Source organism: Lipophrys pholis (genome assembly GCF_963383615.2).
Source record: "Lipophrys pholis genome assembly, chromosome: 7".
Taxonomy (NCBI): Eukaryota; Metazoa; Chordata; class Actinopteri; order Blenniiformes; family Blenniidae; genus Lipophrys; species Lipophrys pholis.
This window is the reverse complement of record NC_137638.1, coordinates 14,983,038-15,008,891: the sequence shown is the minus strand read 5'-3', so window position 1 is coordinate 15,008,891 and position 25,854 is coordinate 14,983,038. Positions and strand designations below refer to the sequence as shown.

At 43.3% G+C, this 25,854-nt stretch overlaps 1 protein-coding gene across 1 annotated transcript in view; it reads left to right on the top strand.

The window, feature by feature from the left end:
• The window catches only part of grid2 (glutamate receptor, ionotropic, delta 2), a gene marked incomplete at both ends in the record, with an annotated part of 512,472 nt that overhangs the window by 289,218 nt on the left and 197,400 nt on the right, over positions 1–25,854 (top strand). Inside the window, one exon of the mRNA XM_080467951.1 lies at positions 115–402. Within this exon, the coding sequence (XP_080324077.1) occupies positions 115–402 (288 nt within the window). The remainder of the gene's footprint in view (positions 1–114; positions 403–25,854) is intronic.

Sequence of the window (25,854 nt, the reverse complement as noted above, 5' to 3'; positions counted from 1 at the left end):
CTGGGAGATATTGAAAGGAAGAATTGTTTAATGTGCTCTGAAAAATAACGTAATTCTTTTTTTTTCTTCTCCCTTCTCCTTCTCTGTCCATTGCCTCCTTTTCTCTCCATCTAGCCTGTGAGCTGATGAACCGTGGTATCCTGGCTCTGGTCAGTTCAATTGGCTGCATGTCCGCAGGCAGCCTCCAGACTCTGGCTGATGCCATGCACATCCCCCACCTCTTTATCCAGCGCTCCCCAGCGGGAACACCCCGTTCCGCCTGCCCGCCCACCAGTCGGGTCCCTGGAACAGATGACTACACCCTAATGGTCCGCCCACCCGTCTATCTCAATGAGGTCATCATGCAAGTGGTCTCTGAGTATAGCTGGCAGAAGTTCATTCTCTTCTATGATTCAGATTTTGGTAAGAAAATATTCTAATCTCTTGTTGACAGCCAAGCCAATGTTATTTAAATGTCTATCTGTCCAGTTATACATCCAGCTATCTCAGATGATTTGCTTTGACTGACAACAGTGGTATGTCCTAATCTGTGAAACTGGTGACGAGTGAATTTCACATTTATCTAATGCAAAAGTATCACTGGTTTCTCAGCATGATAGGACATTAGAGAGCTAATGGTTGTTTGGTTAAGTCCTAAAGCTCACACGGTCTCTCACATCTCTTTTAGTCCTCGTCCAACAGTAATGAAGACACATAATGATGCCATGTACATGTATTTGCAAAGACACACACACACACACACATGCATATAAATCTTTATGCTTTTTTGTGCCACTGACACATCGTCTTGTCTGCTTCTGCCTGTGTCATCTTACTCTCTTTTATTCTTTCTCTCTCGCTGTCTCTTTCCAGTCCATTAACTCAAACATTAGACAAGAAACATCCCATGTCCCTTTTATAAAGTTCCACGAGTGCCAGCCTGTTTCACCAGTCCCTTTCTTTCCTTGAGCAAAAAATATAGTTTTGCTGTGCCTGCCATGTGTTGGGGTCAGCGTGTGATCAGAATATGCAAATTACCCTAGTGGTAGGCTACCGGAAGGTTCCACCCTGTCAGAGGTAATTTACATATAAACGAATCGCCAAACAGAAGTAAATTGTTATTTACGGGTTGACAATTACTGATCACTAGCGGTAGGCCACCAAAGTAATGGATTACTGGAGTAATAGATTACTAAGGTAATGTACCAAGTGTAAGTTATGCAAAGCTATAAAGGTTGATTGGAGTAAATAGTCAGTTATCGGCCAACAGCTTTGAGCTAAAAAGGGTCGCCTGACGGGAGGAACCTCCACGGGGTCCAATCGCGAAGGCGGTCCACCAGTGGCACGACCGGTCAACAGGCGTGACGGGTCACTCCTTTGTTGACAACTGCGGGTCAGTGGCGTGACCTACCGAAGCGCCTGTGGACCCACAGGAGGCGACTCGCTGGAGTAACCGGGGAAAAGCTCAAGCTGCGAAGGCGTCACAAATGGCTATTGACCTATCAATGAACAACGGTACTTGATTACGAGTGATGATTAAATTACGGAGAGCAACCTATGATTCAAGTTATCAATGAAACAAACCTGCGATTTGTAAGTCAATAACTGAGGGGAGGCTGAATTACTTCGGTGGAGTGGACCACCGAAGGTGATCTGCAAGTAATTTAGAATGGATTGTTAATCAAACAAGTTTGGTTATTTATCTAATAACAATCGGGAGTAATCAAGGAGGAGTTGGAATTAATTAAGTAAAGTCGGGGTTTACTAATTAAATACAATGAGTTATTTGAATGAGCTAAACCATTGAAATTGAATTAAATGCAGTTAGGATTATTAATTGGATAAACTTGCGCTTTATGAATTAATAATACTGGATAATTGGATGCTGAGATGCACGAAAACCACTTAAAAATGATTAAAAGCACTCTTGAGTATTAATTGAATAAATTGACTAATTTATTAATTAATAAAGCATACAAATTATCTATCTGCAAAAAAATAAATGAACAATAGCTTAGAGACAATTCAAGTTGTGATTAGGTTAACTGGGTAACAGATCAATCAATAATAGTGCGGGTAATTAACCACAGAAAATGCGATGAAACACTTAAAATTATTTAAAAGCAATGCGGGTTATTCCCGTGGAAAACCTGCATTCATTCGCCAACGCCTCCTAGGTGTGTTAAATTACCCAAAGCGTTAAAATCATTGAAATTGATTTAAACCATTCAAACTATTAATCAATTGAATATTACCGTTACTTAATCAAAGTCGGGGCACCAGCTGAAGTTAGGGTCTTAAACGAAACATCAGTCTTAAAAAAGAAAGTTCAATTAAAATGTTTAAATTATTATTTCTGATTGAAATGATAATCGCAATTTAACTGAAGCAGGAAAGGAAGGCTGTAAATCCGAGCACTGACTGTTACAACCAGCAGTTGTCGCTGAAAAGCACACAAAAACCACCAAGAATCGTTCAATTCAACTATTAAGTGTTTATTAACAAACGTCTATTCCTAAATCATCAATCTATGAATCACATCTAATCAATAAACATCAAGCAAGATCTCATAAAACAACACAATACAAAACAAAGCCGGCTAATAAAGTGTGTGTGTGTGTGTGTGAGTGTGTGTGTGTGTGTGTGTGTGTGTTCGAGTGTGGGGGAGCGATGTGTGTGAGTGGGTGTGTGTGTGTTCGAGTGTGGGGAGCGATGTGTGTGTGTGTGTGTGCGGGTTTGTGGAGCGAAAGGGGCGTGACTTGGTGAGAGGGTAATGACCACGAACGTCCACCAGAGGGAGGTAGACGTCGGCGGTCCGGTGTAATCACCCGATCTGGCCACTAGGTGCGCGTCGGCGCGCGGGGCAGTTGTGATGACTTAATGCAACCACCAGATGGCGGTACGAGCGGTTGCAATTACCCACGCGACTACCAGAGGGCGCCAAACGGCTCGGCGACCCGGCGAGGAAATCGATGTGATTACCCACCCGGTCACCAGAGGCGCTCGGCGTGCTCTGCCTGGGATAGCGTGACGTCACTGAGCTCCGCACGGGCCGTAGCCGTCGGGAGCGCGCCGGATTCCTTGTGGCCGAGAAATCCGAGCCGCAGTGAACTACACACGGTCCCAGGGACGCACTGAAAGGAGGCGCTTGGAGGCAGCGGCGGCCGTACCGTGCGCTGGTTAGTGAACAGGGAAACAGAGGAGAAGAGGAGAGAGAGAGAGGAGAGAGGAGGGGGTGTCTGACTGTGTACACTGACGCGACCGCCTCAGCTTACACGTACAGAGTCCAAAAACGGCTGTTCAGGCAGATATGGACTCTGGGAGCAGAAGCGTGAGCTGAGGATGAGGAGGCTCGCGCGTGCGTGCGATGATTCGCGTGGATGGCCGTCCACGCGTAGACACAAAAGTACTCAGAAACAGGGATCGGCGTCCCAAAGTTACAAGTACCAACAATAAACACACAGCAATAATAATATCACGTTATTCTAATTCCTGCCCAGACTCTAAGCCTTACTTGGTTGGACGAGGGGGAAACGTGCTTCCGTGGCCAGGTGAAATCCGTCGATTTGTGGCCGCGGGCGGTTCTCTGGCGTCCCAGAAAATAGAGACCTGACGTGGACTACGGAGGGGAAACCCGTAGTGTGATCCGAGGGGCGATCAGCAGCTTCTTGCGATGAGGGGGGGAGTGAAGAAGCGATGCTCAGGTCGGTCTGCAGACGAGCGTGCGGTTGCAGCGCGCGCTCGGGGTCCGGAGGATGCAAACAAAAAAAAGGAAGAAAAAAAAGAAGGGGAAACCAAAAATAAAGGGAATTCCCGCTTTTCTTGAGCTCGTCCAGCGAGGTGAAGAAAATTCAGGCCCGGTCCAGGTGCGTTAACACGAGGCGCTTTGTCTCCTTACGAAAAGGTGCGTCTGGGTTGACGCGATTTCGTTTTGGAAGAGGCTGGATCTCTTCCCGGGCCTGAATTTATACCGTTATGATGTCTTCCGGGCTCCCCGCGGCGTTGGCCGTGGTTCAGCCAATCCACGCGGGGTTGGCTTGCGCGTCACCGGGCCGGTGACCCGGTGATGACGGGATTTTGGGTCCCCCTGCCGTCGAGCTGCAGTGCCGCAGCTAGAGGAGGGGGGACCCGGGGGCCCCCCAGGGGGGGGTCATGTGATCAATGGCGAATTTTCCAGGGTTGAGCACATGGTTTCTTTGTTCTCAAAGAAACGTGGCTCACCCCCCTCCTCGCCCCCCCCCCCTTCCTCATGAGGGTGAGTGAACAAAGGATTTTGGCTCCAACATCCCCCCTTTGTTCCGAAGAGTGGGATGCAGGTCACAGTCTTTGGAGCAAACCTGGGCCGAACAATCCATAGAATCTGTGAACGTCCCCATGTCCTGTGAAACATACTGTCCTTCTCTGTCCACCAGTTCACATGTGAGGTTATTTCCTGAGCAGGCTGGGCTAGTCTGGGCAGGCTAAGGCTAGTCTGGGCAGACTTACTATTTCTATTCTAACTATCTAAGCACACATACATTTCATTTCTTAAGGGTCGTCACCAGTGAACATGAAAGAGGTAGGAAAGGGACAGGAGAGTGAGAAATAGGAAGGGAACGGGTGGTTAGGAAAAGGGTTAGTAGGCCGTGCCTTCACCTCTTGGTTGGGTGAGGGCTGGCCTATTGTGTGTTTGTGGATGGGCCCACAAAACGTGGCGAGACCAGGGTCAGGGAATCCAGTCGGGCCTGTAGTTTCTGGATGTACTTGTACATCGCGTACGCCACTACGGCCGTGATGATCCAGCCACTGAGCAACATTCCGAGCGCTGCCATGCTGATGGGATGGTCTTGGTATGGGTGTCCACCTGCCCGCCTAGGGAAAGTGGCTGAGAGCCCTGTGGGCTTTAAATTGAATTTAATCAATTTGGTTCCCTCAGCCAGAAGCTGGCTTTGGAGGGTGGCATCAATTGTGAAATTGTGCCCGACGAATGCATCCATCATCTCAATCTCCACCTCGTGTCGGTCGGCATCGAGATGATGGAGGATTATGTCGTCAATGTGTACTGTAGCCCCTGGTGGGACATTGAGGAATATTGTTTGATTGGGCAGGGTGAGCTTGGTGGCTATATCATGGCGGTCGTAGGACATGGTCGCTTCAGAATGAGGTGTGTTGACGAGCCATCGACTACCTGCTCTCTCTACTCTGGTCTCGGTTCCTTCATCTTTGATGGACAAACTACCTTGACATTTCTGCTCCGGGGCGTCTGCCCTCAGCCCACATAGATAGTTGGTGACATCTCTAATGAAAGGGTTGCTGGGACAGATCCAGTGAATGTCTTTGGTGTTTGTGCACATGCTGAGATTGGGGACCAGGTAGAGTGAGGGGTTGTCGTCGTGGTAGGCGAGTGTGGGTGGCGTTCGGAGGTGTACGTGTGTGTTACCCTCCCAGAATCCCACATTCAATACGGTTTTTAAACGGTACACATTCTGCTTTTCAATGATTGGTAGGTTTAGGATAAATCCTAACTCTAGGTTCTGTGGGTTCACAGAGATCGGAATAGCACTGCCGAGACTATATGCCAGATGTACCTGTGAAGGTTGTACAACAGTGGTGGTAGTGGTCTTGAGAATCTGTTCAACCAGTGTTAGTGGAACTAAGTACGTGGGGATCTTCCCGGTACTGAGGCTACTCACGGAGGAACTGACTTCTCTAAGGAGATCTTGGCCAATGAGTAATGGTTCTGTGTCCAGCGTGGTGACATAGATGGGATGCACCAAAGACATCTCTTGGAAAGTGACATCCACCCAGACGCGTTGGGTGATGGGTGAAGTGTCCTGAGTGAAGCTTCTGATGTTAATGCTGCAAGCTTCGACCTGCAGTGGCTTTCCAAGAGACAGCAGAGCTCTCGCAAGCTCGGCGAAGGTGGCTGAACACATTAGGCTTATTTCGGACCCGGAATCTAACAGCGCGAGGGCGTTTACACATCCTCCCACCACCACGGATGTGTAGATGCGGTTGGCGTTCTCTCGGTGCACGAGATTGCCTAAGAAAGTCAGGAACGGCAAATCGGTGGACTGGGAAGCTGTCGTTCTTGAACGTTCTCCCGCCTCACCCGTTTCTCCCCCCCACCCGACAAGGTAAACCTTGTTTGTGGTGGGTCGGGGCCGCCGCTCTAGTCAGGAGGGAGGGGGCCTACGTCCCCGTCCCCTTGAGGGGGGGTGGCGCCCCCTTTGGTTGGACAGGTCCAAGTTCTGTACAGCCTCTTTGATGCAGGTTTGAACCCACTGCTGTAGCTCAGTCTTTAACTGGTCAGCTCTGTAGCGACCGTGGTCCCTTTCCGAACCTTTCATTTTCCACTTTGAATTCGGGTCGGGCCCTTTCTTCGGTTGGAAGTTTTGTTCTGACCTGGCCCATTTTCCACCCTTTTGATTCTGTTGTCCCCCCTTTTGATTTGGTTGTGCGCCTTTCTGCTCAGACGGAGAGGGTGTACCAGACCCTCCTCCAGCATTCGTTCTGGGTGTCGGCAACTCATCGCCCTCAAGCCTCAAATCCGTGTTTTCCCTTGGCTCCATTTCCAGGACCCTCTGGTCAATGTCAGGCTTCTTACCCGGGCATTGACGCAATTCCCACACCATCTGCGCGTGCTGGCGCAGTTCCTTCATGGTGGGTTTGGCGGTCCTGCAAAACAGAGCCACATCGAACCTCCCACTGTCGTGGAGGTTGTTGACAAACAGAGACTTGAAGGCGTGATCTTCCTCCAACCCCGGTGCATTGCGGCCTTGGAAGTAGGCCACTCGTAGGCGCCTGTAATACTCCTTTGGAGGTTCAGACTTCCGTTGGGTGATCGCGAATGCACCAAACGTTGCCGAAGCAGGGTCATTGTACAATGAATACTCTTCCCGGAGAGCCTGGCAGAGGGTGGAGTACCGGTCTCGGGTGTCTGGCGGCAGGGATTCCATGAAAACATGGACTGTTCTGGACGTTGTTTTCCAGAGAAGCTTTAGCTTCTCCCGCATGGAAGGACGTGCGATGTCGAGGAGGCAGCGTTCAACCTCACGGAGGTAGTCCTCGATACTCGCGTCCTTGTTGCTCGGGTCAAAGCGTTCGATGTCCTTTGCGAGGGATTCGAGCTGGCGGGTCCGGACATCCCACCCCCTCACGGGACTGGGGCCGTCAGAGTCCTCTGACGACAGTTCCCCGTGGACTGCTGTCTGACGCGGGTCGGGGCCGCTAGGGCCATACAAGGGAGGTCTACTGGGGTGTAGAGGCACCCTCCTGGACCCCTGCTCCCGACTGCTAGCGTCGCGTGGGGGCTGCAGATGGGAAGGAGTGGCGGAGTCGTCGAAGCGCACCGTGCTGCGGCTGCGCGTGGGCTGAAAAGAATCACCATCTAAGCTATATGAGGCGTCATACCTCTGCGTTGTGGCGCATGAGGAGTCGATAGTGCCAGACCTCTCTGGCGAAGCCAGATTACGACGACCCCAATTAGGGTCACGTTGCGCACCTAGGGTGGCAGTGTAAAGCTGGTGTCGGAGATTTTCTTCCCTCTCCATGCCCATCGCGATTAGCGACTGAGCTTCTTCTAGGTTTTCCTTTAACTCCTGGATCTGAGGCTCACTCTCTAGTGTGCACTCATCGACCTTCGTCTCCTTATGAGGAGGCAGAGCCCGTTGCTTCTCGGGCTCTGAAGGCTGATCCTCGTCCTTGGAGGCGTCCAGCTCCTGTCGGAGGCGAGCGTTGTCCTTGGATAGCCTCTGGTTGTCCAGACGCAGCCGATCCGTACGCTCCTCCGCCTCCTTTGACTGTAGCTCTGCTCTACGCTGGTAGAGCAGGCTGATCTGGCCCAGGACGTCCGGCACTGTACGTGCCGGCTTGTCCCCTGGGTTGTTGACAAAACTTACCAGCTCTCGGATCTTTTCTTCGCAAATCTCAACGCTGTAGCGTTCGAGATTTGCTTTCTCCTCCAAGGAGAGACGGACGAGGTGGGACACCACGTCTCGTATGGCCGGCTCAGTTAGCACCGGCGGAGCCTCGGCTCCCTGTGCCCGGGAACTCTTACCCTCCATTGAGTGGTTGAGATTTACGCCCGAAGTCAACAACGTTAGCTGTGGTTAACGGCAAATTAGCTTTGCTACTGCACAGGTAACGGCTGTACCTGTGTCTTACAAACCTCTCGGTTTCGTTAATTGCTCGAGCTGCACCCTATCCAAGTTAGTCAGATGCGTCTAACACCTTGGCGAGCAATATTGTTAGTGTCTATTAATCGTAGTCAGAAATCTTAACACAGCGTGTTAATCATGCGTAGAATGCAGGGAAAGCAAGGCACTAACCACTTCACAACTGATTTCACACCACAAGTGACTTTGTTCGACAGTGCTGAAAAAGTGTATCTTGAAAACCAATTCTGGGAGAATAAAGTTAACGGCTACACCTTAAGTGAACGATTCAGGATTATTTTGTGCAGTTATTCGTAACAATGCTGGTTTACAACAGCCTCACACGGGGCACCATTATGTTGGGGTCAGCGTGTGATCAGAATATGCAAATTACCCTAGTGGTAGGCTACCGGAAGGTTCCACCCTGTCAGAGGTAATTTACATATAAACGAATCGCCAAAAGAAGTAAATTGTTATTTACGGGTTGACAATTACTGATCACTAGCGGTAGGCCACCAAAGTAATGGATTACTGGAGTAATAGATTACTAAGGTAATGTACCAAGTGTAAGTTATGCAAAGCTATAAAGGTTGATTGGAGTAAATAGTCAGTTATCGGCCAACAGCTTTGAGCTAAAAAGGGTCGCCTGACGGGAGGAACCTCCACGGGGTCCAATCGCGAAGGCGGTCCACCAGTGGCACGACCGGTCAACAGGCGTGACGGGTCACTCCTTTGTTGACAACTGCGGGTCAGTGGCGTGACCTACCGAAGCGCCTGTGGACCCACAGGAGGCGACTCGCTGGAGTAACCGGGGAAAAGCTCAAGCTGCGAAGGCGTCACAAATGGCTATTGACCTATCAATGAACAACGGTACTTGATTACGAGTGATGATTAAATTACGGAGAGCAACCTATGATTCAAGTTATCAATGAAACAAACCTGCGATTTGTAAGTCAATAACTGAGGGGAGGCTGAATTACTTCGGTGGAGTGGACCACCGAAGGTGATCTGCAAGTAATTTAGAATGGATTGTTAATCAAACAAGTTTGGTTATTTATCTAATAACAATCGGGAGTAATCAAGGAGGAGTTGGAATTAATTAAGTAAAGTCGGGGTTTACTAATTAAATACAATGAGTTATTTGAATGAGCTAAACCATTGAAATTGAATTAAATGCAGTTAGGATTATTAATTGGATAAACTTGCGCTTTATGAATTAATAATACTGGATAATTGGATGCTGAGATGCACGAAAACCACTTAAAAATGATTAAAAGCACTCTTGAGTATTAATTGAATAAATTGACTAATTTATTAATTAATAAAGCATACAAATTATCTATCTGCAACAAAAATAAATGAACAATAGCTTAGAGACAATTCAAGTTGTGATTAGGTTAACTGGGTAACAGATCAATCAATAATAGTGCGGGTAATTAACCACAGAAAATGCGATGAAACACTTAAAATTATTTAAAAGCAATGCGGGTTATTCCCGTGGAAAACCTGCATTCATTCGCCAACGCCTCCTAGGTGTGTTAAATTACCCAAAGCGTTAAAATCATTGAAATTGATTTAAACCATTCAAACTATTAATCAATTGAATATTACCGTTACTTAATCAAAGTCGGGGCACCAGCTGAAGTTAGGGTCTTAAACGAAACATCAGTCTTAAAAAAGAAAGTTCAATTAAAATGTTTAAATTATTATTTCTGATTGAAATGATAATCGCAATTTAACTGAAGCAGGAAAGGAAGGCTGTAAATCCGAGCACTGACTGTTACAACCAGCAGTTGTCGCTGAAAAGCACACAAAAACCACCAAGAATCGTTCAATTCAACTATTAAGTGTTTATTAACAAACGTCTATTCCTAAATCATCAATCTATGAATCACATCTAATCAATAAACATCAAGCAAGATCTCATAAAACAACACAATACAAAACAAAGCCGGCTAATAAAGTGTGTGTGTGTGTGTGTGAGTGTGTGTGTGTGTGTGTGTGTGTGTTCGAGTGTGGGGGAGCGATGTGTGTGAGTGGGTGTGTGTGTGTTCGAGTGTGGGGAGCGATGTGTGTGTGTGTGTGTGCGGGTTTGTGGAGCGAAAGGGGCGTGACTTGGTGAGAGGGTAATGACCACGAACGTCCACCAGAGGGAGGTAGACGTCGGCGGTCCGGTGTAATCACCCGATCTGGCCACTAGGTGCGCGTCGGCGCGCGGGGCAGTTGTGATGACTTAATGCAACCACCAGATGGCGGTACGAGCGGTTGCAATTACCCACGCGACTACCAGAGGGCGCCAAACGGCTCGGCGACCCGGCGAGGAAATCGATGTGATTACCCACCCGGTCACCAGAGGCGCTCGGCGTGCTCTGCCTGGGATAGCGTGACGTCACTGAGCTCCGCACGGGCCGTAGCCGTCGGGAGCGCGCCGGATTCCTTGTGGCCGAGAAATCCGAGCCGCAGTGAACTACACACGGTCCCAGGGACGCACTGAAAGGAGGCGCTTGGAGGCAGCGGCGGCCGTACCGTGCGCTGGTTAGTGAACAGGGAAACAGAGGAGAAGAGGAGAGAGAGAGAGGAGAGAGGAGGGGGTGTCTGACTGTGTACACTGACGCGACCGCCTCAGCTTACACGTACAGAGTCCAAAAACGGCTGTTCAGGCAGATATGGACTCTGGGAGCAGAAGCGTGAGCTGAGGATGAGGAGGCTCGCGCGTGCGTGCGATGATTCGCGTGGATGGCCGTCCACGCGTAGACACAAAAGTACTCAGAAACAGGGATCGGCGTCCCAAAGTTACAAGTACCAACAATAAACACACAGCAATAATAATATCACGTTATTCTAATTCCTGCCCAGACTCTAAGCCTTACTTGGTTGGACGAGGGGGAAACGTGCTTCCGTGGCCAGGTGAAATCCGTCGATTTGTGGCCGCGGGCGGTTCTCTGGCGTCCCAGAAAATAGAGACCTGACGTGGACTACGGAGGGGAAACCCGTAGTGTGATCCGAGGGGCGATCAGCAGCTTCTTGCGATGAGGGGGGGAGTGAAGAAGCGATGCTCAGGTCGGTCTGCAGACGAGCGTGCGGTTGCAGCGCGCGCTCGGGGTCCGGAGGATGCAAACAAAAAAAAGGAAGAAAAAAAAGAAGGGGAAACCAAAAATAAAGGGAATTCCCGCTTTTCTTGAGCTCGTCCAGCGAGGTGAAGAAAATTCAGGCCCGGTCCAGGTGCGTTAACACGAGGCGCTTTGTCTCCTTACGAAAAGGTGCGTCTGGGTTGACGCGATTTCGTTTTGGAAGAGGCTGGATCTCTTCCCGGGCCTGAATTTATACCGTTATGATGTCTTCCGGGCTCCCCGCGGCGTTGGCCGTGGTTCAGCCAATCCACGCGGGGTTGGCTTGCGCGTCACCGGGCCGGTGACCCGGTGATGACGGGATTTTGGGTCCCCCTGCCGTCGAGCTGCAGTGCCGCAGCTAGAGGAGGGGGGACCCGGGGGCCCCCCAGGGGGGGGTCATGTGATCAATGGCGAATTTTCCAGGGTTGAGCACATGGTTTCTTTGTTCTCAAAGAAACGTGGCTCACCCCCCTCCTCGCCCCCCCCCCCTTCCTCATGAGGGTGAGTGAACAAAGGATTTTGGCTCCAACACATGTTTACCCAGTTTTATTGCTGTTGTGTGGGAGTATCTGTGCAGGTGGTTTATCTGTGCTGTGCATGCTGTGTCCTGTTCTGACCCCAGAGTTTTTGATTGCTTGGCCACTGCAAGTTAATCTCATCATACCGTTTTACACAGCTGTCAAATGTTGGGTCACAAACTTGAGCAAACTCACATGAAGCACAAATCCTGGTTGGGGTTTGCCGTCATTGGGTCAAGAGGCTGTATCGGTCTGGTTTTCACTTCATATCACAAGATTGACTGTCACTGGAGGTCTCCTTTTCTTACTCCATTCCAATGGCGGCCTCACTTCCTTTCCGTTCTCTTTCTGCCTTTTTATTATTGCTTTCTTGTTAACTCCTCATCAAACATGCTGCATCTTTTAGTGGTCCAAGGCTTTGCTGGCTTATGGAACAAACCAGGCATGGCATCTCTCATTGGAAGGAAATCAAAAGTGTTGCATGGCTAAAAGTTTTGGTCCATAAAGACAGTATAATCGTTCCCAACATCTGGTAATTCAGTGTCGATTTACTCCTTATCGCCGTAATGGAGCTCCATTTCACTCATTGCCGTCAATTAACATAATTAATGTGTTGCATGCATTGATCTTCAAAGGGAAACCTCTATAGAGGAATTGTTTTGCAGTGCTTTTCTCAGGCTGAACCGTAATCCACCAATGACTTTATGGCATTTTATCATTGTATTGAATACAGTATGTCATTTGAAACTATGCTGTAATGAAGAAGCTCTACCAAGCAATTTATATGAGCTATTGTCAACTTGTGGCTTATGCTACTCCCATACTTCAGAAATCAATATAGTGAAAAACCACAATTGAATTACCCTGAGCAACACTTAGAAGGCCTGCAAAGTAGTTGGCATTATAGCTGAACAATAACTGAGCTGAACTAATGTGTGTAATATACCATCAACATAACACATTTCATACCATAACACTTATTTTGATTGTTCACATCCCTGTGACAAACCCATTAAAATCAATAGGTAAAACATTTGCATCAGGATAAGTCACCTAGTCTGTGCATAATAATAAACTCAATTATACATACTAACATGCTTGTAATTGCTAGTGTATTTGGTGAAAGCCTTGCTTAATGTGTTGAAACCTACAAACTCTGTGGTGGTCTCAGGTCATTCTACCTGTTGCACTAAAGATTAGCAATGCTATTATAGTCTGTATTTATCATGATCAGATCAGAGTTTTTTGTTTCTTTGTTTTTGTGAATCCACATGCAAATAAACAGCAAGTATATTCCTGCCTTCAGGCAAAAGCTAGTTCTTCTTTAACGTTATAGTTCTACTTTATTTGAGTACAAGTGTTTCATTCACCTTTTTCCTTCCCACATTTGAATATCTTACTTTCCGAGGGGAGCAACATATATACAAACATTTTTTTACACTAATTTACTCCATAATTTTGAAAGGTGGGGCAATATTTTAATTATGGCCGATAATGCAATACTTCCCAATAATGTAGCAGTTTTGACCTTTTTCAATGTAATAAAGCCCAAAGGAAAATAAAAAATGCAAATAGAATGATATAATATGTGATCCATATCCATAAGATTTTGCCAATAGTGTATCAGATTATTACGATTGAATAAGCATGAGAAAACATATACCTGTATTTATTTTAGGTGATAACTGCAGCAAATATTGTAATAATACTTGCATAGGGCTGCATTGAGTGGAAATTCCAACTTTTGTTTTGCACAGGGTTTGTGCAATTTCTTTATGAAAGATTGGGTGTATCGGGTGGGATATTCATCATATTATTTCATGGAGGAGACTGTATCACTCTCTCTTTCATCCATGGTTGTGAAAAAACTTGTTTAATCTTTATTATATTATTGACAAGGTATTTTGTAAATGTAATCAAGCTTTATTAGCTTGTTTTTTATGTGGTGCCATGAGCAAGAGATTCTAAATCCCATTGAGTTTGGAGGCTAAGAAAGCATACAGCACTGAGCATATAGAATGATTGCAAGTTTTTATTACTCTAGTTAACAAATAACTTTTAAGTAGTAAAGAAGATTGTAAACTTTATTCCCTGGTATGATTCAATTATGTTTAGAAAGCACATTAAGTAACTGAATTAATGTGCTTTCTAAACGTAACTGAATCATACCGGTTATAAACAAGTGAGCGCTGTGTTCCTAGTTGATGTGTTAGAAATAGCAATCACCTGTTTTGCTCACCATAACATAACAGTTGACTGTGTGTCGGGTTAAAGGAGACACGATACTTGCAGGTGCAGTTTTTTCCCAATGTGACATGAGTGATACATGATTTGAGGAGCTCTTTAACTCCACATCATTAAAGACAAACATTTTATTTTATTTTTTTCCAAGCCAAACTACCTTCACGATGTCAACCTTCAAACAACCACATTAACACACGTGTTCTCGATTGTTGCGTTCTTGACACGTTATATCTACACAACACACGCAAAGTCACCTCGCCATACATCCATACACAGTGCATACATGTTGGTCTGCCCCGTTTGAATCCTTGAATCCCCTATGTGCTCACCGAGCCATCACATGAGTCCTCCGGGTTTAGGCAGTGCTTTTCTCTCCATCGCATAAGGCCCTTTAAAGATACCACCATTGTTCCCTAATGGCCTCACCCCCCCCACCCCACCCCCAGTTGAAGGTGAGAAGGCAGAGGGAAGGGGCCCAAGAGGAAGAGAGAAAGCAAGGTCGGGAGAAGGAGAGGGCAAGAAAGGGGGAGATGGCCTTTTAAGATGATAGCGATGCTCCCAAAAGGCCTTGCCTCAGTGCAAGGAGAGTTCTTTGGAGAACAGACAGTCAAGTGTGTCCTCTCAAATGAAGCCACGGCGCAACTGTCCAAATCCCTATTTTCAGCTCTACTGGTCCGTCCCGGACACTGAAGAAACACATGTTTTCTCTCCATCATCTCTCCCTCTCTTCTCACCGTTTATCTCTCGACCTCTCCCCTTTTCCCTTTATTTTAATTCAGCTTGTTTTTCCACCCCCACTAACCCTTCCCCATCCCCAAATATCATATACTCATGGCCTTCCATACATATTAAAATCAAACTAACAATTGCTGTTACCTACAGAATGACCTTGCCCATAATCTAGTTTGAACTGCTACAACAAGGGCCTCATTGAGCAAATGCAAGAAGTACCACTTAGTGATAATAACATTGTTGACATTAAGATGATTTGTTTTGTTTTGCTTTTAGCCAATGACAAGAGAGGGCCGGAGGCGCTACAGTAAAAGGTTATAGCTGAGCGAAAGAGCTCTTTTAAAAGTGTGATGCTTGTTCGGTTGCCAATTCTTTTATGAGAAGAAATCAATAAAAAATTTCATAGTTTGGACAAATATGCTTTGCTTAGTAGGACTGCAAACATTAGGAGGTCTTCAGTATGATCAGGGGCGAACATCCATCCTTCCATCCATTTATCCATTTATCCATTCATCCATCTATCCATCCAATACAAAATATTCCATATCCGAGAAACATTGTCAACAAAAAAATCATTAAAGCATTTCTGGAGCAGTAGATCTATTCTCAGTCACAAAGATTCACTGAGATGAAGTGATTTATCTCCCAATGACCATAAATGTCACAAATCAGCTCTGGTAGCAAGTAGGGTAACTGTCTAAAATATGACCTCAGTCCTTTTTTACGGCTTCCACCCATTACCTGCATTCCAAGTGTATGTGCCTTTATCATCCAGAGTTGTAAATATTTGAGCACAACTCCATAAATTGAAAATGAAATCAATACAGTGGATTGGCGCTCACCTCAAGAGAATACCATTCACACCAGTCCACATTTGTCACAATACAGCTCATCAGTGCGGTTGTGTCCATGTCGTGACTTTCAATGTGGTGAGCTGGAGTTTGAAATAATGACTCTCAAGCAACATGGCTGTGCCAACTTCAATAATACATCTAATTATATATGTATAAGGTGGATGTATTGACTTAATGCCTTTAAGTCTTGCAAGTTTTGTGATTTTACTAAAATGTGACCATGTCAATGCCCGGTGTTCTATATTTGATACAATATAGTAGAGTCAGGACTACATTCCTGAAAGAGAATCACATTGGTTTGTTTTACTTGTCCCTTTGCAGAAGTGGACACAGAAAAATACTTGACAGGTTAAGATGAGTGATTAGCATGAGTGGGATAAGCATTAAATGATCAGAGCAGGGATTTATAGCACAAGGAAAAGAAAGAAAGATCACATGGGAGATGAAGAAGGGTGCACTGATGAGTAGAATGCTTCCATGGCATTACAAAGACTAGTCATAGATATTTTTTATTTTTTTATTTTTTTATATTCTTCTGAACTCATGTCAACATTTAAAGTTCGACACCACTAATGAAAGAAAACTGTCTGAAATTTGAAATGTCAAAGTTTCACTTTAAGATGACAAATTATGAAATCCCAGAGAACATATGAGCTCTCGAAGGGTTTCACATAGTATCACATCAAACAGAGGCTGAGAACACGGAGGTGCTTTGGAACGCTACTTCTGGGAGTTTTCTTTTTTAAATAGCTGAATGAAGACTTCTCGACTATGACAGGAAATGGTGACATCATTTATTTATCACCTTCCTGATACTTGAAACTTTTCTAAAATTCACCTATTTAGCATATTGGAAAACTTATCCATATAATATTCTTATGCTGTAACTCCACAAAGTAAAGACACTCACTTAAAAATGTATGAATTACAATGCATTAGATAACAAACTGTCAAAGCAGATTGTTTTTATTTTAAGGGATGACAGCACAAGTCGTTGTCAATCTAAATGACTAAGATTTTGATCAACTGTGGAGCTTGAAGATATGCATGCTGCTAGAAGTCCAGAAGCCTCACTGAAGTTTGCTGTTGAGATGTCTCAGCATATTGTTTGGTGTCATTTAAATGACACAACTCATTCTATACACAATATATGTGTATAGAATGACTCTGTTATATGTAATGGCTGGTAGTTCCCTTCATATTTGAACTGCAAAACTTTTGGTTAATGCACACTGGAATAAGGAAGACCTATTTTTTTTTACCATAAAGTTTGCTTGACATGCTGTTGATGATTTAGGTCGAGACTAATAAGACATTTTATATCAGAGACTTTTGACCAATCCAAGGTAAATCTCTCCTCTGTAGTTCAAAGTCCATGATTCCATTATTGAATAGAACAACATGTTCACTAACAACCCTCCCTAAGAAAAACTCAGCTTTGGAGTTTGAAGTTCCAACCTTGCTTTTACTGCAGGCACATTGTGAACAGTCTTTGGACTGGATTGTATCTTCTAAGTCTTGTAGATCTCCAAATAAAGCCTTCACTGGCTTTGTTCCCTTTACTCACATTTACTTGGTCCAATTTGTTGCTGTTCCCTCCTGAGCACATTCTGTCCTGCAATTAAAGGTTTATTATATTTTAAGTAATTTATTTATTTTTTTTACTTATGATGGACAGCCAGCATTATGGCTGGGTAATATTAACACAAAATTCACATGAATGGTCTTTACCCTCACATCAGGTGTGACAGAGACGACATATGAATGTTAATGAGGGTAACATCAGCAGGAAGTATCCCAGCAAGTGGGAGGGTTTCATCTGTGAACTATGAATGAATTGTATGAAAAAGGACAGTGATGAGAGAGTGACCAAAATATAATCAACAAACTTGAACTTGTTTGTATGCAGAGACAAAATAATGACAAATGGTAGAGACCGATGTAGCAGTTAAAATGATGTAGGGTGAGAGAAGGAGTGATGAAGTAATAGCTCTGCTATGAGAGGTATTCAAAAGTTGTTGAGAACGGAAGATTCTGAGGAATCCAGGCAAACAACAACACTCGAGACAAACAGCAAAGATCTACAAGCTTTATACCAGGAGAGCATGTCTTACTTTGAACAATTTCTACTCAGGAGGAGACAGAGAGCAAGACAGGAAAAAAAAAAAGATATAAGAAATTGTGAATGTATAAGGGGAAACCAAAAGACTAAAGAAGAGAGGGGATAGGGACAGAGATCTAAAGGCATAGCAGATTTGGCAGGGCAGAGAAAAAGGCAGTCGAGTGGAAAGATGAATACTAAGACAACTATAAAGGGTGCCAAACCTTTTATAAAAGCCTATAACCCCAGAGTAGTAGTTTACATCCTTGGAGGTCAGTGCTGGGAAAATGTCTTTAGCAGTAAAAAGTTGGATATCAGAGAAGACGGGAGGTAATAAAACACGGGGCTTCAACAAAACCAAAATATTAAGTATTGTAAGGTATGACAGATTGATTCAAAGTGAGGTTTTGTATTTTTATTTCAATATTTTATTTTTTTTTTTTGGGGGGGGGGGGGGTCTTTACGGGCAGAGCAGTCATTCAGTATGAAAAGGAAATTCAATCTGGGATTCCACATATTTAAACCAATCTCACTATTTCCAATGGACACTTTCTCAATGTTTCACAACAAACGTTATTTTGGTGGTAAAACAGCCATGGATGCTTTTGTGTTGCATCACTGTTGTTTCACTTCCCTTCCCTCAACAGTGTATTGTACCCAAAATAGACATAGATAATCCTCTCACTTTGCTTCACAGGCTTAACAAAGAATGATGTGACCTACTAAAATAATAAATAAAAAAAAAAAAGTGCAAATTGCAGTATGAATATAGATAAATGTATATTGAGGCATAGATTTCAATCTTCATGAATGTGGATATTGGGAGAGATACAGGGATGGCAGCGGATTGTCTTCAGCAGCAGGGACAAACCCAGGAAAACAAAACAAAAGAATCAGCAAATCTAACAGCCACTGGAAGTGAGAATTGAGAGTATTTGTTTTCGATAATATTTGGCACCCACTTAAAATATAGCTATAAATTAAATAGTCCGTCTAAGTACTGACACTCATCAAGTAGCAACAATGACTACTCGGCATAATCTGAGGGGAGGAAAGACGACTTAAGAAAACATCCTGAAGAAAAGTGAAGCGGAACAAACAGAGACAAGGGGATAAGACAAAAGTTTATACAATTAGGTTATATAGAAAGCAGATCAATGGTTATCTGGAGTGTAGGGGGGTATTTAAAGGCAGGGACAATTTGAAGAGATCGAGAAAGTGTTGCACACCTAAAATGTGCCAAGCCTACAGAGTCTTTCATTTTTTTTTTATTTCTTTATACAAGTGTTGGTTAAGCTCCCTTTTGGGGACTCTAGGAAGAGTGATGCCTTAGGCTTTGTGGTAAAAACAATGAAAGAGCAAAAGAGTGGTGGATGAAGATAGGCATTTCTCTCTAAAGGAAAAGAAGGTTGTAAGAGTGTGGGGCATTTGAGTAGACTACTCATGCTTTAAGGGCCTAAAGCATTCATTTCCCATATGAAAATCAACTTACAAGAGTAAGCTGAGATCCCAATGGCTTGGTTCCTAAACCTGTTTAGACACAACTGCACCTGTAAAAGTAATACTCTAGACTTATTCTTCTAAAATCGTTTTTAAGGCTCAGTACATATTTCAGGAATTGCTGATTGTGAGCCATGCAACAGTGAAGTGCCCGGGGCAGGGATAAGGATACCCAAAGGCAGTTGAGGGAAAAGACCAAGCAAAAAGAGTTGTGACCTCACAGTGTAAAGAAAACAGGTGGGGACACCATTAGAGCCACTGAGCCAAAATTATGACTTTTAATACCTCCCCTTCTAATTATGCATCCCTGCCAATGAGATTAAGATGCAAATATTACACCTAATGCATAGCAGCATAATTCAGTTGGAAGGGTGCTTACCCTTTCACAAATACAAGATTTGTTGTAAAAAAAAAATGAAAATAAAACAAGACCCATCTTGAATTAAAATAAATTTGTATTGTGTTTTTGATTTGCAGTGGCAGATACTATGATTTTCATTTATGTTTTATTGATTGGAATTGTACATATACATGTCCTAGACCACCTGACTGGGTGCTGCAGCTTATATTTCAATGTAATGGTATGGTGATATGGTGTTACATTTATAATTATTATTATTCTGCTGCTCGTGTGGCTTCTGCCCACATCATCCTGTAAAATTGGGATTGAGAAGATAAACTAAACTAGATTTTCCCTGCTTCTCCATTGTCTTACTTTTCTAGTGAGTGAAACTAATATATGTGTCACTTTTTCTGGTGGGAAGCATTAGGAAAAGCTTCAGTCAGGCGTTTACCATGGATGGATGAACAAACAGATCTTCTGCCTCATGTTATTCTAATTTAAGCTTCGGGTAAATTAGAATGATTCAAGGGTTGTCATTAAAGTCAAGTTTAAAAGGCCTGATGGGAGTAACATAGAGTTGAATTACAACAGGATTAAGAAAAGAAATACCTAAACCTGGAAAGTAGGATGCAAACTGAAAGTGGACAGTTCCAAAATGTTCAAGGTTGAGGAGATTTGCAAGTCAGAGCGAGTGAATGAGGGAGAACAGAGTAACAGGAAGGCTCTGACAGACAACCAGAGACTTCTATAGACTGAATTTTATTTGTAGACGTTTGATGTTTTTCCCGCTCTTGACTCTCACGAGAACTTCTCTGGCTGCGCTAACACCTACTTATGGGCTGTTGGTCATTTTATTTCTCCATGCTGTAAAGTTCACATTGGTATGTCCTTCACCTTTGGTCCCCGGTGTACTTAGTGTAATCTCCTGCAGTGATTGATGTGAATGTGAAGTACCTGAAAGCCTGAAATTATGAACATAGTTTTAACTAGGGATGTCCCGATCACACTTTTTTGCCCCCGATACCGATACTTTCCCGATCCGATACTCACATTGCTATTGCAAATATACTCAATAGTCTATTTTTTGGAACAACTAAGATGTCTGAAGCTAAAAGCACTATTGGCAGAAGCTTTGTTTAGTTAGAAATGATTGTAAAACTCACTTATTGAATCAAAATTCTTCTCTTTCTCTTGTTGTAAACTGAGGGTACATCCACACGACGAAAAAATGATATTTTTCCTCCCTGGCCTTCTCCCAAAAAAAACGTCCACACCTCACTATGAACACGGCTCAACACGAGGCTTCAGGGCATGTAGTACACATGCCAGGCCTTTAGGGGCGCTGTGACATCCCTAGTTTTAACAAAACCATGTTACATTTTGATTATATAAGCATATGGTTTTTATTCCTCACATATTCTTATGACTTACATTAGTATCAAATAATAAATGATTAGCATTTAAAAAATACATTTATGTTACTTATGTGTTTGTAAGGTTGAATTTAGCAGAGTAAAACATTTAAGGTTAATGTCAAAATCGCAGTAATTGCTTGTAAATTTAGTTGACAAATACTGAGATTAGAAGGAAGCTAGCTCTGACATATGGTGGGGTGCTATTGGTCTCCGTTGTGTATTTGATCAACATTACACATGACACAGAGCCTGTCTCAACATTGAATCATAGCAAAACTGAGGGAGGTTTGAGATGAAAAGCCACAATACAAGTGAAGGATGAGGGCAGAGCAAGCTTGGGAGAAGATCGTGGGGGTTTCTGAACAGACGAAGTGCCACTGGGCTAGTCGGTACATGCAGGTGAAATCCCTGCTTGCTGTTGGCTGCCACACTACATTAACTCTAGCTTTCACTTCGAGCCAGAGACTTGGGAATAAATGGGATCGAGGGAAGAGAAGGAAAGCCTGACAAATGGTTTGAAACGGACAAACAGAGACGATTAGTACATACAAACTTCATTATGAAAACCAATTCAGTCAATAAGCTTGATAATGCCCCCTCAACTATATATATATATATATATATCGATTAAAAAAATTAACTAATTAATTGCACAAGCTGCTGTAATTAATTGTGATTAATCGCATTGTTTTTTCTACTGGAAATTGAAGCTTGTAATGGATATTTATTCATGGAAAACCACGGAATTAATGTCGACTCAACACACAAACTATTTAAATTCAAAGACTATTTTTATAACGTATTTTTAGCTTTGCGTGAATTATGTTTCTCTCCAATATTAACAAAATAATACAAACATAAATACATTAATTGATACATATCTAACATAAGTCTGGGTTTTGTTAGAGTGCAGGTCCACCGCTTTGAGATTTTGAATATTTCTAGAAACAAAGATGTGAACTTACTAGATGAACAAAGTGGCAATGATATACTGTAATATACACACACACACACACACACACACACACACACACACACACACACACACACACACACACACACACACACACACACACACTGCACAGGCATACAAACCACTTACCCTTCACACTTTCAAACATATGTGAAGGCTGCAACACTTGACAGAAGTAACAAAGGTCTTTCAAGGATCATCTGCTTTTTGGTTTGTTTATTCGTAGTTGTTGCAGAAACATGGCAATGGATGGTGGCACACATTGCAGGTGCACTCCGCTCTCCCTATGTCGACATGATGTTCCAGTCCTGAGGAAATAAAATGTGATGATTCTTTGTTAAAATCCTCATGGCTGGACCTCTGAAGATACTCAGTGTGCACTGAATGTGATGCATAAGATATAAGACCCTTCAAAGGGTTTTAAAATTTTGCAAAAACCACTTAGGTAGTGGAGGATAACATAGCAGCGATGATACAGTCATCTCTGTTAGATGAAAAGTCCTGGGACTGTGGGAATACACAATGTGTCTTTGCTTGGAAGACTCAGGAGGAGTGGCTGAGTAAGGTGACAGCGCTTGAGGGAAAAAGCTGTTGAGGTGATGGGTGATCATGGTGTTAATGGAGCGCTACTGTCTCCCAGAGGAATGTTTCTCAAACAGATGGTTGCCTGGGTGGGCAAGGTTGGTGGCAATTTTACCCGTCTCTTTATCCGCTACCGTGTCCCGAAGCTCCTTGATGGAAAGTGTCTCGACAGTCAATGATCTGCTCAGCAGTGGGAAGCTGCACGCTCATATCTTGTCCTTTGAGCAGGCAGGAGGCAGGAGCTCAACCAAACTTTGATGTCCGGTATGAGGATGCTTTTGACTATAAATTGATGAAATTTAACCGGGATATGTCCGCATTTGAAAGTTAATTGCCCCCCCCCCCCCCCTTTTTTTTTTTTGGTCGAGGTATTGGTCTCCCACCTTGCACTATCTTCACATGTCACACATAACTTGCCTGTGCCCTTTATATAGGCCCCCTATGCATGTTTAGTAACAATGCTCTGGTTCCAATGTGTTTTTGTTATTTTTCACACTCATTACGTCTGGTCATTCATATTTAATGAACAAAGTTCCTTTCACAAGCTATAAGCTAATATTAAATGTCCTTTAGGTGGTCCTGCATGTTGGTCATAAAATCTCCACTTTAATTAGATCCTTAACAACAGATTATGCAATGTTTTGACAGTCTACTTTGTGGTTGTTTATAGCCTATATACATTTTCAGATTCCTCACACCATTGCTTGCATAAGTAATTTATAAATAGACCTACACTGTAAAGTACTCACAGCCATAAGTATGAATGAGCCATATGCGGTGAGACAGTTGGGTTTGTTTGTTAAGCTCCGGACAGAGTGGAGCAAGGCGAATGCATTTGACACAACCTGTACTGTAAGCCAGGGTGGAAAATGGATTAATGATGGTAAGTAAAGCCAGACTGACCCTCTGGGCAGACAGAAAAAAAAATGGCTGGCAGGCAGATGAGCAGGTGCGATGCTGCAAAGAAGGCTAGAGCACAGTCACTTAAATAGCAAGACTACATGTGGAAACACTGTGACTGATTAGGGAAGTGCATGTTGGTGAAAATGGACTGCCATAAGAGAATTAATTAACGACTAGCACAAAAACAGTGCCAAAGACTATGCAACAAAGCATGATGCTCTCACTCTGCATTAATCAGCCCCTTCTTACACTGTTGAAAACAAGTGTTTAGATTTTTTTGTTTTGATTTACAAATGTTTACCAGCAGAGAACATGAATCAGAAGATGTAGAATGTTTGCAGAGCTTGGCATTGATTATAAAAGCCAAAGGTCATGATGATGTTGGTGCTTTACGAATCGGGAATTAATATAATTGCAATAAAGTTGTTGTCGGTGTGAGTTTCTGCATATGTGCAAAATAATGATTACATTGACTTATTATGTATTGATTAGAATGAGCAAGTGAATAGAAATTTGCCTTGATTTAAGTAAACGACAGAACCACTAGTAACTAGAACAGTTATTGTTAGTGATATTTGTTTTTAGTTGTTTAACTACACTAGGATTACATACATACTTTGGGGTTTTTGTTCTGCCAAGTGATGTTTTGTAGCTCATGAGCAATATTTTGGTTACATTTTTGGTGATGGTTGGGTTGCTGTGACTGTTTAGACACGCTTGAGTACCTTCTGTTAACAATTAATTAATTCTGCTAATTAGTAAAAGCAGCTGGAAAAGAATGTCTTGATAACACTGCACTCACTGACAGATCGAGGAGGTCTTGTTTAGACCGTGGAGATTTGTTTTGGTTTGCTCTTTTACCTTTTTTCGGTTTTCACAATTCTACAGCATAAATATGCAAATAGTATTCAAGCAAAAACAATAATATAATCAGGTGCTAAGCCAGAGTGGGTGCCTTTCCCCCCCCCCTCTTGTTAATTCATAACTGTAAAATTGAGTGCATATGTTGATTGATAATTAGAAAACACAACTGCAGTGTGACGTGCAGACGCGTGCGTATATACAAAACACAGATCTGTGTAAAAGTCCTGGGTGAACAGCTGTTGTCTTTCAGAGTTCTGCATCTGCCTATTCTGTATGTCTGTGTTGTTGTTCCCCTGTGTGCATGCTCGGTGAAGAAGATGACATTGCACGAGAGGAAAAAAAAAGAATCTTTTACCGATATGATACTATTACTTTTGTCACATTTTCTATATTTTATTTAAATGTCAAGATCTTCTGAAATGACTGTCTTGTAATTGGTGCGATACGAATAACATCAAATTCATTAGTTTCGTCATGTGGGAAAAGGTGTTGATTTGATATCTGAGTCATAGATGCCATCCAAAATGCCTCCCACTATCCTTGCCTGACCTCCTGAACTCACAGTCTGCTTGATGTTGTTACAGCTGGTGGATGTGATGCGTGTCTCTGCTCAGAATTGCTCAGTATTTCTCCTCTTAATGTGTTGTTAAACCTCTAAAAATTTGGCTTTGATGAAATCACACTATCACCCCAGCCCTCGAGCCCCTAACAACTCTAATCAATCCACTTAATTGCCCAGTCGTGACACTGGCAATGACGATGCTGTCATCCATTTTCCATATCAAATAGACCATTAGGTAGATGTGAAGCACAGCTACACACACATACGCGCTCATATCCTCTGACATCATTAGCGCTGGGCTCAACCAAAGTGCCTTAATTAGGATTACCTTGACCTGCAATGTAGCTCATTAAGAATGGACAAGTTGGACTAAAAAAACTGGTACCAGTAATGTTACCATACACAAATAACTCTTAATAGAGATAATTATAGTGGTTGGTACTTGAATAAAAACTCTTTAACTCTATCAAGAATATTTAGTTCTATAGTGTTATCGTGGTATGGTATATTTTGCAAATTATTTGTGGTAATAATAACAATAATAATAATAATAATAATAATAATAATAATAATAATAATAATAATAATAATAATAAAATGGCTTTTTTGCCCTTGAATCACCATTTTGCGTCCTAAAATTCATATTAAATTGCTGTGAATTACACATTTAAGAAAATATGCCCTGATATCGAACTGAAAACTGCAATTCTGGATCCTGGGTGGAGTGGTCTACACATCTCCATGCATTAAAACCAAGCCTTCTGCTGTCTGCTTTTATTTTGCAGTCTTTGTTCATTTAAAGATATTTGTGAAAGTTTATCTATAAAGAGAGTTTTCATTGCTGACAGATGCACTGTCCTGATGACTAAAGTGTCAGCTCGAGTCAATACAGAGGATGAAATGTGAGTAATGCAAATGTCCTGAGCAGTGGCGGACCTGGCTGACATTTCGGCTGCACAAACTATTTGTTTTCAGAAATACATTTCCCTGAACAGTAATAAAAGAGAAGGTTTGGGTCCGAGCCACGATGTTGGTCCGG